Raw genomic sequence first — 16,239 nt, 5'->3', positions numbered from 1 at the left:
CCCAAATTACCAGAAAGGGAGAGGTAGTTCACATAAAATCTCCGTTACTTGAGTGGTTGTTGGAATTACAAGTTTTTGCAATTCACTTGCCAGGATAAAATAGACGTCCTTTTCAAAGAAAGTAGGCTAGAGGTAATGTATTCCATATCCTAAGCATGCATTACGTACTGCCACGATATCTTGTATATGAGAATAGAATGTGTCTCGACGTGTTTTTAGAAGACAAACAAACTATTGTATAACTTGTTTTGCGGGCATTTGTGAACTCGTGCAGTTCTTTGCCAGCTCTCCAGTCGGGAGTGGGAGGGTCCAGATGTTAGGGCAGCCGTGGTTCCAGATGTTGGTTGTACTTGGTGACCAGACATAGATAAACAAGTAAGAAATACAACGAAAACATTGATTATGATTAAAACCTTATGCAAATGAGGTAATGGAACATCTAGCTTTAGCTTGTATTGTAGGAGTTATTTCATATTAGCCTACATAGAGGTTATTATGGATCTGTTTCCATGGTTTATGTAATGTGATAGAGTGTGTGTGAGTTGGGTTACTGGTGTATGTGTTTAATATGATGTAGGCCTATAAGCATTAAATCTGCAGCAGTGGATTGAATCGGAGAGGGCTGTTCCAGAAAGCGGATCACTATGCAGTGGACACGGCCCAGGTCCTCTCCAGATGTGGCCGCTATCTGGGACCGATCTACCCATCACGCATCAAACAATACATAGGCTGGCTAGTGATCTAAACTTCAGATTTTGGGCTAAAGCTAAACTGAGATAGCTTGAGTTGTCACCTGGAGAGAAATACACCTTGAATTGTAGGCCTACGCTTTTGATTGAGATATCATTTTGATGCCTTTCCTGTAACGTAAATGTAAGCTGTTTTTTTCTGTCTGTTTTCTGTCTAGTTTCTGACCAGAGGACAGCACTCTTCTCTTGCAACAGAGCCCAATACGGACTCTCTTCAATTCGGAGAGTACTGGAGCCGCGAAAGCTGATCGGGCGTGCAAACGTGTCGGACACACTGCGGTGTTGGCTCAGCAGTCATCTTTCCATGCAAGAACTGGATTCAAACAAACAAGTGAACTTCATGCACCGGAAGATGCGTTTGGGAGCACCTTACTCGGCCGCTGTCTGCCTTTCCGTCAGAGTTGGAGAGAGGTGGTTCCTAATGAGGCTTGGCGTTTTAATGCACACGTCCTCTAAACTTTGAGAAAACTCATGTAGGAACTTTCTCTTGTTGGACTGGGTGCCTCACCTACGTAGCCTGTTTGCACAGTTCAGTTGGTCACTAGACTGGCTACTGTGGTTGGTTCATTGAAACCACAATTCGTTTTTTTAAACAGCGATCATCTCAGTGGCTGGAGGACACCCAAATGTCTACCTGCAGCAGTACGACTCCTCCGACCTTGCCCAAAGCCTACCTCCATTCTCAACATCCACCCGCGCCACCATCTCCCTCCCAGTCCCCAAGTCCTCCAGTCGCGCTCTACAGCCGTCTCTCCAACGGGAGTTTGAATGCTCCAAGTCCAACGAACTCCAGGAGCTCATTCCATGGGGTCTCATTTCTTCTTCAGATTGGACTCACTCGTGAAACAGTTAACCTGGATCCGAACGACCTGTCATTATCTGCTGTGAAGGACCTTGTTTGCTCAATAGTCGACCAAAAGGTAAGTACATGTTATATAGCGTACTGAACTCCACATCAACATCATGAATATTACACACACACACACACACACACACACACACACACACACACACACACACACACACACACACACACACACACACACACACACACACACACACACACACACACACACACACACCACTGAAACACCATTCATATAGACTCTGCCCCCTTTCATGAATAATATGGTATGGATGGACAATAAAACATCCTCATCATTAAGATAGTTGAAATAATTTTGGTATACTGTCACTGTTCTCATGTTTCTCTTTTTGATGGATCCACTTTGTAGCCTAATTAATTCCTGCTGGACATGTTACAATGCCGATTAGAACTGAACTCAATATCTCTGTTCTCAGGTCTGGGTCGGCCTCTTCTGCTTTTTTTTCCCCATTTGGCCGATATCCATTTTCTTCTCTGATTTAGGATTTGCTTAATTCATATTGTTTGCAGTGAGTCGTCTCTGGCTTTTGCATTAATTCCTTAGGGATTCCTATGGAAACAGTATTGGGGCATAATTAGTTTCTTAACTTTTCAATGGTGTATAAGTAATATATCATACAAACAGGAAGATTCTTCTGCTTTCTGTCCTCCTTGTTCTGTGTTATTACACATACGTGTTCTTGGACAAGGGGAGGTGTTTCTTGTGTGCTGCAAAGAAAGTCAAGATTTGTATCTTATTTGGCCCCCAGTCATTGCTTCAGGGAAGTGCTAAGGTCAGGCAGTGTGGTGCCGGTCATACTGAAGAAGGCTGCTGTCTTCCAGTCAGTGCCCTCTAGACTACTCCAGCTGATTACTCCTGTCTCCATAGTTCTCTCATTCTGTGGGATCTGTTATGAGACCAGTCACACAGGTCATCAGTTAATCTAGCACACTCAATTCATCTAATTGGACATGAATGAAAAGTCTAGGGAGGCTGTATTGTTATGGTTATACACAGTCCTTAGGCACCCGATTTTGCCTGAATATTCCCTGACATTTAAATGAGCACCCACTGAACTCTTTTTGCAATAGAAGTTGAGGAAATGTTAGAGTGTGCATTTGAAAAGTTTTGTTGCTGTTCGGATGATTGTGTCCAAAGCGATGTTCACACTAGGTGTCTTTTCTCAGGATGGCTTCATTCATGATCAGAGCTGAAACATAAAACTATAAAATGTCATAAATTGCAATGCTTTAAGTTCCCTTCATCATCTCAACACTTTTCCCAGTTATTCTTCAACTTGTTTCTAGAGGTATGATTGACCTATTCATGAGATGTTACAGAAGATAGTGTACTAAATCATTGCATTCTAGCACCTGTATTTTTCCGAATCTTACCGTCTGACAGTTTCCATTCATGTTATTATGCTCTTCAGTGACAATGGCCATTTGAAATAGCCACAGAAATATATTAAACAAAGCCCTTGCAGTCAATCTTTTTTGACATTCCTATAACAGACAGAGAAATTGTGAAAAATGTATTTTATTGTACAGTAAATATGCTACAGTACATGAAATAACCACGGACACCATATAACATGTTGAACAACCTGGTATTTGGACTGAAATGAATGCTAAAGGCATTGAAGTGGTTTTAGCACTGGATAATTAAATCATTTTTGTTATATTTCTCGCTTGTGAGGCACTTTGAGGTACACGTGAGTGACGATGTAAATTCTACACCCTTGTGTACGCATGTTTGTGTGTGTGTGTGTGTGTGTGTGTGTGTGTGTGTATGTGTGTGTGTGTGTGTGTGTGTGTGTGTGTGTGTTTGTCTACGTAAATAGTTTGATTGTATTGAAACAGTTAATTGAATGCTTTTTTAAACTGCTCAAACCAGATATCCAAAGTCAATATGAAGACGTCTCCATAATCACTCAGTAATCTATCTACTGACCATCTACCAAACTGCATCTAATTGCCTAAATGATAGAGTATTAGTATTCATTTTCTCAGTTAGTTTTGACTCTGGGGAGGCATTTCAAGAACTTGCTACTAAATGTGCTCTTTTTCTGTGCCTGACTACAGGGGCCATTGTTCTCATTGTGTCTCTTCATGCAAAAGATCAGGGATAAATCCTCACCTCTTACAGCTGCCCACCAACTCAATCCACTGCAGAAAAACGCTGTAATATTTTGCTGCACAGCTTGTCATTGTCCACAGAGAGACAAGGCGGCCTTGTTGAGTAAAGCCAGAGTGGCCCATGAGCAAGAAGAGAGTGCTAACCATTACATGGCATTCAAACACACCGTAGGCCAGCAGTGTACACAGCCAATTTGTAACATAACTGTACAGATTGGGTTAATAACTCACAGCACTTTGCTGTCTGTGTACTTTAATTTGGGTGCAATTGAGGTCAAGTACACATTCCTTTGGACCAGTGTAATTCTATTGTTCTTTATAAGGCCTACTAGTGCCGGCTGAGCAGCAATCTAGCTTTGCTTTGTTGGAGTGGAAAAAATAGATTTTACTGTACTTGTGATAACGTAGGTATGCGGGTGAGGTACAAAACAGTATCATGCAGACAAAGAAGGAATGTGCAAGTAAGCTAAATATTAAGTCATTTAGGTGTGTCATAAATAGGAAAGGACAGAGACAATAGTTAGACATAAGTTACTGTCTTCTTTGAAAGTTTCTCTCCACCTGAAAGGGGCATAGGTTGTTTCTGAAAATCCACATTGATGTTGAATCAAATCAAGAGTTTGAATCCTGTTATAAGATTTAAGCAAGTATTGTCTACTGCTGTAAGAAATGTTCGTATCAGATACTGCCCTATCAGATGTTCTAGATGAACGTAGGAATCACTCCTTCATCAAGTGTTCTGTGTAGCAATGCTGGGTATCCTGCTGGGGCGTCAGTCATCAGGGAGTTGGCCATGACAGGCTGTGGCTCTGTGCTTCCCTTCGTCCAGGCTGCTGTCCTCCACACTCTTGTGACTGAAGTTCAGCTGAGCGCCAGAGGGCACTGCCCCTTACAACGAGGCCTCTCTGCCCACTCACGGAGCTCTCAGCTGGGGAGCTCCCGACCTGCCTCCGCAAAGCATGAATGCCTGAGCTCAGCAGAAAGCAGGGCTTCTGAGTCAACAAGGAAGGAGCAGGACAGGAAAAGTGTTTTATGCTTGATATCTAATTAGATATGCTGGGGATGGATCAGGACAGGAAAAATGTTTTATGCTTGATATCTCATTAGATATGCTGGGGATGGAACTCTTGCTCTGGAGAGCCTGTGCTCCCCAGCCTAGCATCCTGGGGAATGGCCTTTGTGAATGTGTGCGTGTCTGTGGTTGTGTGTGTGTGTGTGTGTGTGTGTGTGTGTGTGTGTGTGTGTGTGTGTGTGTGTGTGTGTGTGTGTGTGTGTGTGTGTGTGTGTGTGTGTGTGTGTGTGTGTGTGTGTATGTGTCCATACTAATATGAATATGGATTGCTTTGTATTTTTCTCAGCTAAGAAAATATAGAAGTTAATAAATACGTGTCCTTGTTGTCCAGCTAGGGTACCATATCCAAAAAGCACTACTGAGAAATGTAAAAGTATGGCGTGTGCATGTTAACCCCTTAAAAGTTCAAGCGTCTGGTTCATATGTTGGCTTTAATACTTTGCCAAGAAGATATACTGTAGATGCATATGGATAACATAAATGTCACTGAAAGTTCAGGACAATGAACTCTGTGAAACATGCCCAAGAGCAGAAGCCAGAGGCCCTCTTTTGTATTTCACTTTGGCTACATGTCAATACTGCCGCTTGTAACTGGGGTACGCACTCTACTGTATTATACAGGCTACTTCCCCAACATTTGTCTCATACACTCATGTATCAGATACAGAAAAATCACACATGATTTAGAGCGGATTTTTCCACACAGGCACTGAAAGCATCTTCTGAAAGACTGTCATTTTATTGTGTTTTTTTTTCCTTAGTCCCTTTCAAAAACGCTCTGTGGTTTGAACTGAACTGTGTCTAACCTCTGTCTGTGTCTCTGCAGTATCATGTTAGCCCCCGGATGACCCTTACTCTTATATACCTACAGTCAAAGTCGAACTGCAATTATTTATAATGGAGGAGCATAGAGCCCACCACACAGGACTCATTTATCTGACGGCAAAATGTGAAAAGCACATGACTTGGCTGTGATTCAGCACGCTTGGCCCCTAGTTCTCTTTTCCAGGCGATAGAGACAGGAAGAGTGAATGAGATGGCTTCATGATCCTGGCAAGTGTATTCACTGATGGTTATCAGGAATTTGGGCTTCTCTGACATTCTGGTACCAGCGCTATCTGCACAGCACAGGCAGCTGAAAGGGTCTTTTGTGCATGGCAGTACAAATTGGTGCCCTGTGTCAATATCAATGTGTTTATTACATTGGAGAATATCCCCCAAAAATGAATGTATGCTTAAATAATGATAAATTGAGTAGGTCTCTAAGCTATAGTGCTGCTTACAAAATGGCTGCATTTTTAAATGAAAATTTAGAGGCTGCTTCAACTTCCTCCTAGTCTATTGGGCCATTGTGTGCCTGTGCACACCGCCTTCAATGGTGTCGTGCTCTCTGCTAGTTCGTATAATGAACACTCTAGGGTGATGTGAAGCAGGGAGAATAAACATCGATAGTGTAGCGCTTCCTGTTGTGTTGTTGCCCTTGCCCTCCCGTCCTGAGGGAGCAGTCACAGGATAAAAAGGTCAGGACTTTGGGAATGACATGCAATCGGCATTCCTCAATCAGACATTTTTGGAGGATGAGGTCTTCCGACAAAGAGGGTGAGGTCCACTGCTGGCAAATGACACTGAACCAAGTATGTTATGGTCGCATTTTTGCCAGATTAGGTCAGAGTTTCTTTACTGCGGGCCTTACATGCGATAGAGTGGAGTTGTAGGGCTGGAGTCTGACATGGTGTTCCAAGGTAAAAGGAATCATTAACATTGTCCTCTTCCCTATACCTTCATTATTGGCCTTGGACATAAAATTGATAGCTTGCTGTGTATGTCCAAGTCAATCTCTCTTGCTCTCATTCTCTCTCCCTCTTTCTCAGTGGGGATGATAAAGCTGGGGCTGGTGCTGGAAGAAAGTTTGCAGTCCTCTTGGCAAACGCTTCGGAAAAAAGCATAAAACTTTTCCTCAAAAGACAGTTTTATGAACATTTTACCTTCATGCTAGTCCCAGGAATATCGCAGCAGCTGGAAACACTGTATGGTCAGATGTGGCGGTGTAACTCACAGAGCAGAGCAGAGCAGAGCAGAGCAGGGTGAAGGAGCCTTCCTGGTGGTGAGGGAGGCCAGCAACTCCCTTCCACACAAGGTTAAGTCTCCACAGCTGCCCCTTGAATCACAGCAGCACAGACACTCTGGCCATTCAGGGCAGCAATGGGCATTTAACTGGTGTGATAAGTCTGTCTGTCTGTCGGTAAACGCTCAGTCATACCTGTTCCTGTCTGATTCTGTTTGATTCTAATCCACTGCAGATGGCCCACAAATGGCTCCTCCATTGTGGACCGACTGTGTGTTTTAGAGCTGCATCGAGCACATGTGCCTGGTCCTCCTATGGAAACATTCTTTCCAGTTCGGTGCTGGATGTCTGCTGCTGCTGTGGCGAGGGGTTTTAAGCTACATGTTAATAGCTCTAATGACCCCGCTCACATTTGACTTTCCATGGAAAATGTTGTCAGAGATTTATCACAAGGATGTCCAGGAGAGAAAAGGGGGAGAAAAGAAAAACGGTGTTCAGCTCAGTAACAGTCCTCACTTTATCATTCTCTTACAGATTCAGGAGGGAAGTTGTCAACATGTTAAAATGTTGCTATGGTAACCGTGGTCTTGGAGCAGGCTGTGTTGCACAGAAAGAGAGAAAGTAGAGGGAGGGGGACATAGAGAGAGAAAGAGAGAGAGCGAGAGAGATAATGAGAGAAAGAGAGAAAGTGGAGGGGGAGGGAGGACAGAGAGAGATAGAGAAAGTGGAGGGGGAGGCAGGACAGAGAGAGAGAGAGAGAGAGAAAGTAGAGGAGGAGGGAGGACAGAGAGAGAGAGAGAGAGAGAGAAAGAGAGAAAGTGGAGAGGGAGGGAGGACCGAGAGAGAGAGAGAAAGTGGAGGGGGGGGGGGGGGGAGGACAGATGGAAATTGGAGTGAGCTCTGCTCCTGCAGGCCAAAACTAACTGCGAAATGTACAGGAAATAAAAGTCTTTCTCTCCCTGCAGAAAGGGCCTGAACCCAGATTGAGACACATGTACACTAAAACACAGTAAATGTAGTTGATGGACAGCGAACCATCCACTTCTACAAATGCTACTGATCCATGCAGGTACCATTTATTACACCGTAATTGATCCACAGTGCCAAGAGAGTGCAAATATCTTATAATAATCTTTTTTCGTTTTTGCTTGATCAAATAAATCTTAATTAGCTTTGATTATGAGAATATGGGTGTTGTACCACACATGGTTACAAGTTAAAGGCATTCAGTACGTTGTATATTGTGAAACAGTACAGAATACAGAACCCTGAACATACAGAATACAGGGCCCTGATTTTAACATAGAGTTTGACACCACACTTCTTAGTCCAATATTACATTTCTAATGTCTTCTACATGTGCAGCCCCCTTAAATCAACACGTAGCGGTGGCCAGAATTGTGATGAAGTTCAGGAGAAGTAGGTCTAGCAGCTTTAGACGTGCTCTTCAGGTTTGGAGCTGCTGCTGCCAAGTGTTCTACGTGAGCTAGAGCGCTCTCGAGCTAAGACAGCAGTCTAATGTCTCCCATCTGCAGTTTCGCTTTCTCATGTTTGCCTGCTGGAGTGGTTCCATAGGGCCTGCAGGAGACACCCCGAATGACAGAACACAGCACCATGACTCATCAAGTGCAGGCATCCCACAGAGTGTGCACTTTAGTGTGTGTGTGTGTGTGTGTGTGTGTGTGTGTGTGTGTGTGTGTGTGTGTGTGTGTGTGTGTGTGTGTGTGTGTGTTGTGTGTGTGTCTGTGTCTGTGTCTGTGTGTGTGTGTGTGTGTGTGTGTGTGCACGAGCCTAGGTTTCAACTTATGGGTGTGTGAAGGAAAGGGTAGAAGCTTTAGAATGTGAGTCTATGTGTGAGTATGTGTGTCTTTGTAAGAGTATGCGGTTGAAAGTGTGTAGGCGTGTGTGTGTTTAAATATGAGGATGCATGTGGTAGGATGTGTGTGAGTTTTCTGTGAGCATGTGGTTTAAAGTGTGTGGGTATCCATGAGTCTTTAAGTACGAGGGTGCGTGCGTGCGTGCGTGCGTGCGTGCGTGCGTGCGTGCGAGTGTGCGTGCGAGTGTGCGTGCGTGCGAGTGTGCGTGTGTGCGTGCGTGCGTGCGTGCGTGCGTGCGTGCGTGCGAGTGTGCGTGCGTGCGTGTGTGTGGGTTAGGGTGACCTCTGTGTGGCTGGGCACTGCCCGCGGGTACACTGGGGTGTGCTTGGGGTGAGAGGCAGCCATGGAATGTACCACAGCCTCGTGGGTGCCTCCTCCACTGGCAGCGTGTGTGGGATACGGGTGCTTGGACGGTGGGAATGGACCCAGGGTCAACTCTACTCTTCGCCACTAAAAGTCTCTCAGCCTCCTCGCCGGCAGCGGAGGCACTTCAGAGAGCCATCGCTGCGCCAAGGGGATTGTCTTTTGAGCGACTAATATCGGTCTTTCAGGAATGTTTTGAATCCTTGCTCCATCAAACGTCTGTGGACTGACTGCTCTGTTTGAGTTTGTGCTGGTGTGTATGTGTTGCTCCTCTGACCTGTGTGGTCGCTGTTCTAAGCGGTGGCTGGTGGGGGAGGGGTGCCACGTTAGCATGTCACAGTGAAAGCAAGGTGAAGTGGAAAAGGGGAAATGGCATTGGGATGAAAACAAAACCATGGCTCAGCTGGATCTGGACTCTCTGTGCAATTGCGTGCTGGATGTGAATGAAAGGGATCCATCAGCCCGCCCCTTGAGGCTGCTCTGGCTGTAAGTAGCTCTGAGTGGCAGGGCTGGAAAGTGGGATCATGCATCCAAAGGGCTCCCTGCTGGACACCCTGGAGCCCAGAGTAAACAAACCCAAACACCGCACACACACACACAGCCTCCAATGACAGGCCATTAAGGGGCTCTAATAGCATGCAAAGTGGTAATGAAAAGCATACAGGCATGAATAAACAATTTGAACAGAGAGCCGCTAAAACCATGCCTGGGACAAGGCCATAGCCATTTTGGGAGATGCTATGCTACAATAGGAGAGAAATGTGTAAGAGCTGATGAAGCAGCCTTGGTGATAATCAGTTCAACACAAACAACTCTGCTCCGCGACCGCCGCCGCCGCCGCGCACAGAACCTCACGCTTCAGCCCTTCCAGTGCTTAGCCTGAGTGTTTGTTTTTCTGTGTTTGTGCTTGATGTCAGAAACAATCATTTCCAGTGCATACTGCTATTGTTGACCGTAACGCCATGCACAGATGAGTCTCAGCCAATGACGCCTCAGCAAAGCTTCATAGCCATGGGGCAACGATGAGCTCACTCTTCTGAAATCCAGCTCCTAGTCTTCTACACAGGGCTGTTCTTTTTTCCTCTCTTCCCCTTGCAGGAGCTCATTAGTCTGCCCAGCACACATCAATTATATCACTTTGAGAAGAGTGCATGATTACACAAAAAACTATTCACTAGATAAATAGTTCCTGCAATGTAATTGTTCTGGAGCCCCATATCCTGTTGTGTGACTGTCAGACAAAGGGAGGAGGGTGGTCTGAATTAAGGAGAGATTCTAATGTTAGGCTCTAATGAATGGTGCCCTGAAAGCTCTCACACCTGGTTGAGTGTGTTTCCAGTCCCCTTCAGTGACGCTGCTACTGGGTCTCTGGGCCCACATAAATGTTGTGTGTGGAGGCCAAAGACAGGTCTGTGCACCGTACATAAACAGTTTACTCCATGACATTGGTTAAGAGTACATGCAGATGCTTGGAATGGCGCCAAGTTCAGACCCCTCATTGTCCCAAGCAGAAGGGAGAAGTCAAGAGTTCGGCTTTTGGTTAATTTAACTTTACAGTTTAAGCGGAATGACACCACATCTCTGTGAAAAAAGGGGTCAAAATGCGCAGATGTCACGGAGACACAACAATGGAGTCACTGTTAGCACTCAAAAACGGAGAGATTTCCTCCCATTATGTTAATAGAGGCAGGTTCATACAATGAAAACCATATGGAGCTCGGCTTCTTTCCTCCCCTAGCAGCGCAAGCGCTATCGACCGATTGACCAAGCACTGTTCTGAGGTGTTTTTCTTTAGCTGTGTTTGCTTTTCCTCCGTGTCCGCCCGGTGAGTGATCTGCCATAGCGATAACCTGGTAGCAAGGAAGTAAAACATGGCCACAGAAACCGAGCAACCAGGCCAGCCTTTACTGATGCCAGTTACCCTCTGGTTTCAGTTTTAATAAGGCATAGTGCTCTGCACTCTCATTCACCATAATTGCTCTGAATTATATGATCAAAAATTGTATTCTCTGCCTTTAACAGATCCAGGAGAACAGAAGTACATTCATAATTCTTTTGATACCAGCCCTTCACTCTTTAAAATCTGGAAAGCTCCCGGCCAAATTACAAAAAGCTTCTCTCAGTACTTTTCCCGGTTTTCTCCAGATGTTTAATGCCCAGTGGTCAATGGTAGAGAACAGAGTGTTCTGTCATATATTAAAAAAACCTTGAGTCTGTTTTTAATGTCTTATATGGGCCATTCTACCGAATTGATGCAAAGTCATGTCGGATACATTTTGAATTTTTTTATGGTTTATTCCCAAAACTTTGTCCCTATGTATATTGTACCATATCTAAAGTACACATAATTAGTAAAAGAACAGTCAAGTTTTATATGGTATTTTCAGAATGTGTTGGAATGTTTTTCCTCTTCCAAAAATTGTCACTACCGAAACATCACATTTACTATAGTAAAAAAGTATTATTATTGACCTGTTCAGATTGTGTTTCCTTCCCTTCTCTGAAGAGTATTTTTACAAATATTTCTTGAAGGTTTTCACAATGAAATCCATAGAAATTGATTTTTTACCAAATTTTCAAGTTCAATTTATTTGTTTCGGTAGTGACTGCACTGTTTCGGTAGTGACTGCACTGTTGGATGGATGTTCATTTCTCTCCCAAAATCATCCAAAAGGTGCTCTGGGCCGCCCTTTAGTCCACACAACACATTTATTTAAAAATGATGGGATTGAACTACTTACCATTTCATTTTGTCACTACCGAAATCATCTGGTCACTACCATATGTTTCGGTAGTGACCGTTTCGGTAGTGACAATTCTAGCTAACTTTAAGCATAAATAAAGAATTCTAGCAAGCACACGGCTTGCAAACACATCTTTGAAGAGGTGAACACACATACAAACATAAGATTTTCCATGAAACCCCAAAAGGTTTACTTAATTGAAGAAAACATGCGTTTCGGTAGTGACAATTCTTAAGGTTACACGTCGATTTTCAGACTTTGGAACACATTTATATAAAAACTATGGGATTTAGCTACTTACCATTCAACCATGAGGGACAGGGATGCAGTGTCACTGCATGGTCAAAAATGCAGGGTGGTGGCTAAAACACAGGCTCAGCCAATGGACTAAAACTCTTGTGTTTCGGTAGTGACATGAAAACTAGGGACATGATTTTTTGAGTATAGTAAATTGATTTAAAAATTAAACCCACAATAAATCTAAATATTCCAAGTTCTGTTTCAACCCAATCATAAAGATCTTTGAAATTAAATCATTGAAAAAAATCTAAAAAAATTGAAAAGTGTTATTTAAAGGCATTGAAATTTAGATGTCAGGGTTGGGGACAGCTACTTCCCAATAGAAAGTACCCTATAAATGATGATTTTGTATATATTTAGCTTATCACTATCTCATGTAATGCATTGGTTTTATATAGACCATAACATTTTCTAATTAAATATCTATGCCTAAATACCTAATTGTTTTGTAAATAGTTTTTATTGTTGAGGGACTGCATATTACACGAATTTGGTAGAATGGCCCATATATAAGGGCTCACTCCATTCTCAATGTACCGTGGTGCGCTGAGCAAATGGTGGTTCTGCCCGCCCATCATCACCGAAGCTATGGTCTGTTTGCATGCAAGCTTTGGGAGTGTTAGTGCTGTCACAGGCAAACATGTTATGCCAAGGTAAGGGAGAATGGGTTTCTGCTCTCAGCCCTCCGGTGAAATATTGCCTACCTCCAATGAAAATATACCAGTTAAAAATATAGCATTTTGTTTATCTGTAAAAATCTTTCAGATAACGGAAAATGTTAGCAAGACACTTAACATTGTAGCAATAACACATGAAATAAAGTTGTCTTTATACATATACAAATACATCTAAGCAGAAGTAAGCCACTAGTAGCCAAAAGCAGAACTATACAACTAATAGAGGTCTGAGAACTCTTCACCTGAAAAGGTGGGGCCCCGTGGCCCTGTGGCTCCTTGGCCATTGTGTTGGAATGCTGATTCAGGTTGTGTTTGTGGTTTCAATCTCCCCAGTCTATCAGTAGTGACCAGATGAGGACTCACTCAAGAGTGAATGCTAAATACACACTAGGAAAGGGCCTTAATCCAATAGCAATATGTTTCATCATATCCTCCTTTGAATTGAGGTGTGTTTGTGTTGGCAGGTATCTGACAGCTCCTATATATTTCACTACAACAGCCCTGTTCAGTGGTTTGGAGGTAGACCACAAGGGCAGTGGTTAGCGCCGAGATTTCACCAAGTCAGCAGCAGCTGGCACTGTTTCATATCAACAGCACTCTCTACATGTGGGATGTGCAAGCATACATCACAAATGGTGTGTTCACTTATATAAGCCGGTTTATTCAGTAGGTATTAATTATGCGGCTGTGCATAACATCATTCAATAAGACAAGAACAGGCACAGTACCGAGCACAGAGAGAAGGAGCATGTCTGATTTGTGCTTTTTACATTCTAATCCTCTAAGCACTGTGAAAAGTCTGCGACTTGAGCGGTGTTGCTGCCCTGAATTAGGTCTTGATGCTTCCCACCAAACATGCAGAGTTGAAACAATCTGATTAGCTGAGTGATCCATTTGATATTAAATATCTGTGATTGTTAACACATTAAGGATGTCTGGGAAATGTTATATGAAAAGGAAGCACATTCTCTTGCGATGGCGAGACATTTTTGAGCAACTGAGTTAAAAACAAAACAACAGAATGCCAGAGCCGGTATCCAAACGTGATGGATGTTCTTTTTGGTTTTTCTGGAAGTGGAGATTAGCCACCAAGACTTGCAGCTGGGAGGGAGTTTGTGTGTGTATGTCTGTGTGTGTGTGTGTGTGTGTGTGTGTGTGTGTGTGTGTGTGTGTGTGTGTGTGTGTGTGTGTGTGTGTGTGTGTGTTTGTTTGTGTCTGTCTGTGTGTGTCTGTGCGTGTGTTTGTGCATATTTGTGTGTGTGCGTGTGTGTGTGTGTGTGTGTTTGTGTGTGTGTGTTTGTGTGTGTGTGAGTGTGTGTGTGTGTGTGTGCGTGCGTGCGTGCGTGCGTGCGTGCGTGTGTGTGTGTGCGTGCGTGCATATGCATATGTATGTGTGAGAATGATGAGGAAGGAGAAAATGAGAGGAACAGAGAGCTGGAGTTAGAGAAGTGAGGTAGAGTGATGAAGAGAGTGACAGAAAGAGTGGAAGAAAGATGAAAGAGGTGGAAAATTAGAAGAAAAACATAGAGTCTCTGAGGGAAAGAGTTGGAAAATAGAACATGAGCGAACGAGAGAAAGGCTGTGTGGTAAGAAAGACAGAAGGAGCAAGAGAAAGACACAGATGACATAGATGACTGACTCCTGGCCAGGGCTTTAGCGGCCAGCCTAGCCTGTGAGACATGTGAGCCATTGGCATGGTCATGGTAGCATAACCTGTGAGACATGTTAGCCATTGGCAGGTTCATGATAGCATAGCGGCCAGCCTGTGAGACATGTGAGACATTGGCAGGGTCATGGTAGCATAGCGTCAACTTAGGGTCAACTTCGAATATTATTTAATGAATCAAACTATGACTCCTTGTCAATGGGGTCCCTCCTTTTTGCGTGGGTGTGGCAAGTTTAGCCAGCTAAACTTTGCTTAGCCTGCCCTGGAGCAGGCTAGGGCTAAGCGATTAATTACCATGGAAATTGAGCAAAAGTTGCTACGCCGAATCCGCTAAAGCGGTGTTGTCTTTTTTTAGCCTGGAATTTAGCTCGCTAAACCGCTTAGCGAGTGTCGCCGAATAGTACCCTGCTCTTAGTTTACAAATGGCCGCCACCAACAGATTTGGGTACGTTTCTGGGATGTTTTCTTTTTTAATCAACTACTGCTTAATATGAAACCCCAATCAAACAATATTAAACTAATGATCAAGAATAAAACTTTATTGACTCGAGCGATATATTTTTCTAACACATACGAATGGTTAACGCAGAATTTCCATTCGAATCAAGGTATATTTCTGTCAAAAGAGTGAGCTAAATGAAAAGACTCAGTAAGGCAAGAGACTGAAGTTGGAACAGACAGCATTTGTTGTCATCCCCGTGGCAACAAACTGACACGAGCACTGCTGCTGTCACTGCTCTTCTGGTCGTTGTCGAGCAGTACTTTCCACGTGACGGTATTCTGTCGAATCAAACTCCTTTCTTACTTCGCTCAATTTGCCTTACTGAGTCTTTTCATTTAGCTCAATCTTTCTGTTGTGGACGAACAATTTCTCATTTTTTATATGTTTTTTAATATAGCATGCAAACGTTATAATCTAAATGTATGGCTGAAAAAAAGAAGCCATTTCCTAGGAAACGGACTTTCTTCCAAAGTTATACCCTGGAATACACTTCTATTAGTTAAAGTCCTGTGTCTACTAGTCATGCATTTTGCACTATATGTCGGTCCACATTTAGCATTGCCCATTATGGACTCTATGATGTTAAGACACACATGTCTTCCATCAAACAAAAAACAGCCAGCACCCAAGTCTAAGGGAATAAGAGTCTGCTGTAAATGGGTTTTGAGACCCAGTCCAGTGGCATGACCCTGACTGAAAAAGTCACCTGTTCAGCCTTGATTTTATTTTATGCCAAATAACCAAATTGCCAAAATACACAATGACACAAATTCACGTGATGAAGAAAAGAGACCCTTTTAAAAAGTGATCTTACAGACTACAAATAAGTCTACATTTGTAGGCTGAATGCCAAAATATTGTTTCTTTTACAAGGACATATCAAAATGTTGCCTGTGGCACCCATTAACGCAGTACAGATTTCAGGGACGTGCACAGGAGTGTGCTAAGGTTGCTTGGGCAACTGCCCGTTTGCCCTCTTCGACGGAAGTTGCCCCTCCAAAGGAAATAAGTTGCCCCTCCTTAGGAAATATTTTATAATAATAATATTTGCGATTACATGGCGGGGGCGTGGCAGTCGCGGTAAGTGACAGTTTAAAATCCTATTCGGAAAATTTGCGATTACATGGCCGGGGCGTGGCATTCGGGGTAAGTGACAGTTCAAAATGATATTTAGAAAATTTTCGATTACATTGAGGGGGCATGGCATTCGCGGTAAGTGA

The 16,239-nt window shown here is 43.5% G+C and overlaps 1 protein-coding gene across 2 annotated transcripts in view; it reads left to right on the top strand.

Annotated features, from left to right (window-relative positions):
- Window positions 1-16,239, top strand: part of prkd3 (protein kinase D3) — a 53,286-nt gene continuing 37,047 nt past the window's right edge. For both annotated transcript variants that reach the window (XM_080850142.1, XM_080850141.1), the window contains exons 1-2: window positions 1-132; window positions 908-1,669. In XM_080850142.1, the coding sequence (XP_080706268.1) occupies window positions 1,376-1,669 (294 nt within the window). In that variant the 5' untranslated portion in view covers window positions 1-132; window positions 908-1,375. The remainder of the gene's footprint in view (window positions 133-907; window positions 1,670-16,239) is intronic.

This window comes from Sprattus sprattus, assembly GCF_963457725.1.
Source record: "Sprattus sprattus genome assembly, chromosome: 13".
Lineage (NCBI taxonomy): Eukaryota > Metazoa > Chordata > Actinopteri > Clupeiformes > Clupeidae > Sprattus > Sprattus sprattus.
The sequence above is the reverse complement of the archived record's forward strand: the minus strand, read 5'-3'. Positions and strand labels throughout refer to the sequence as shown.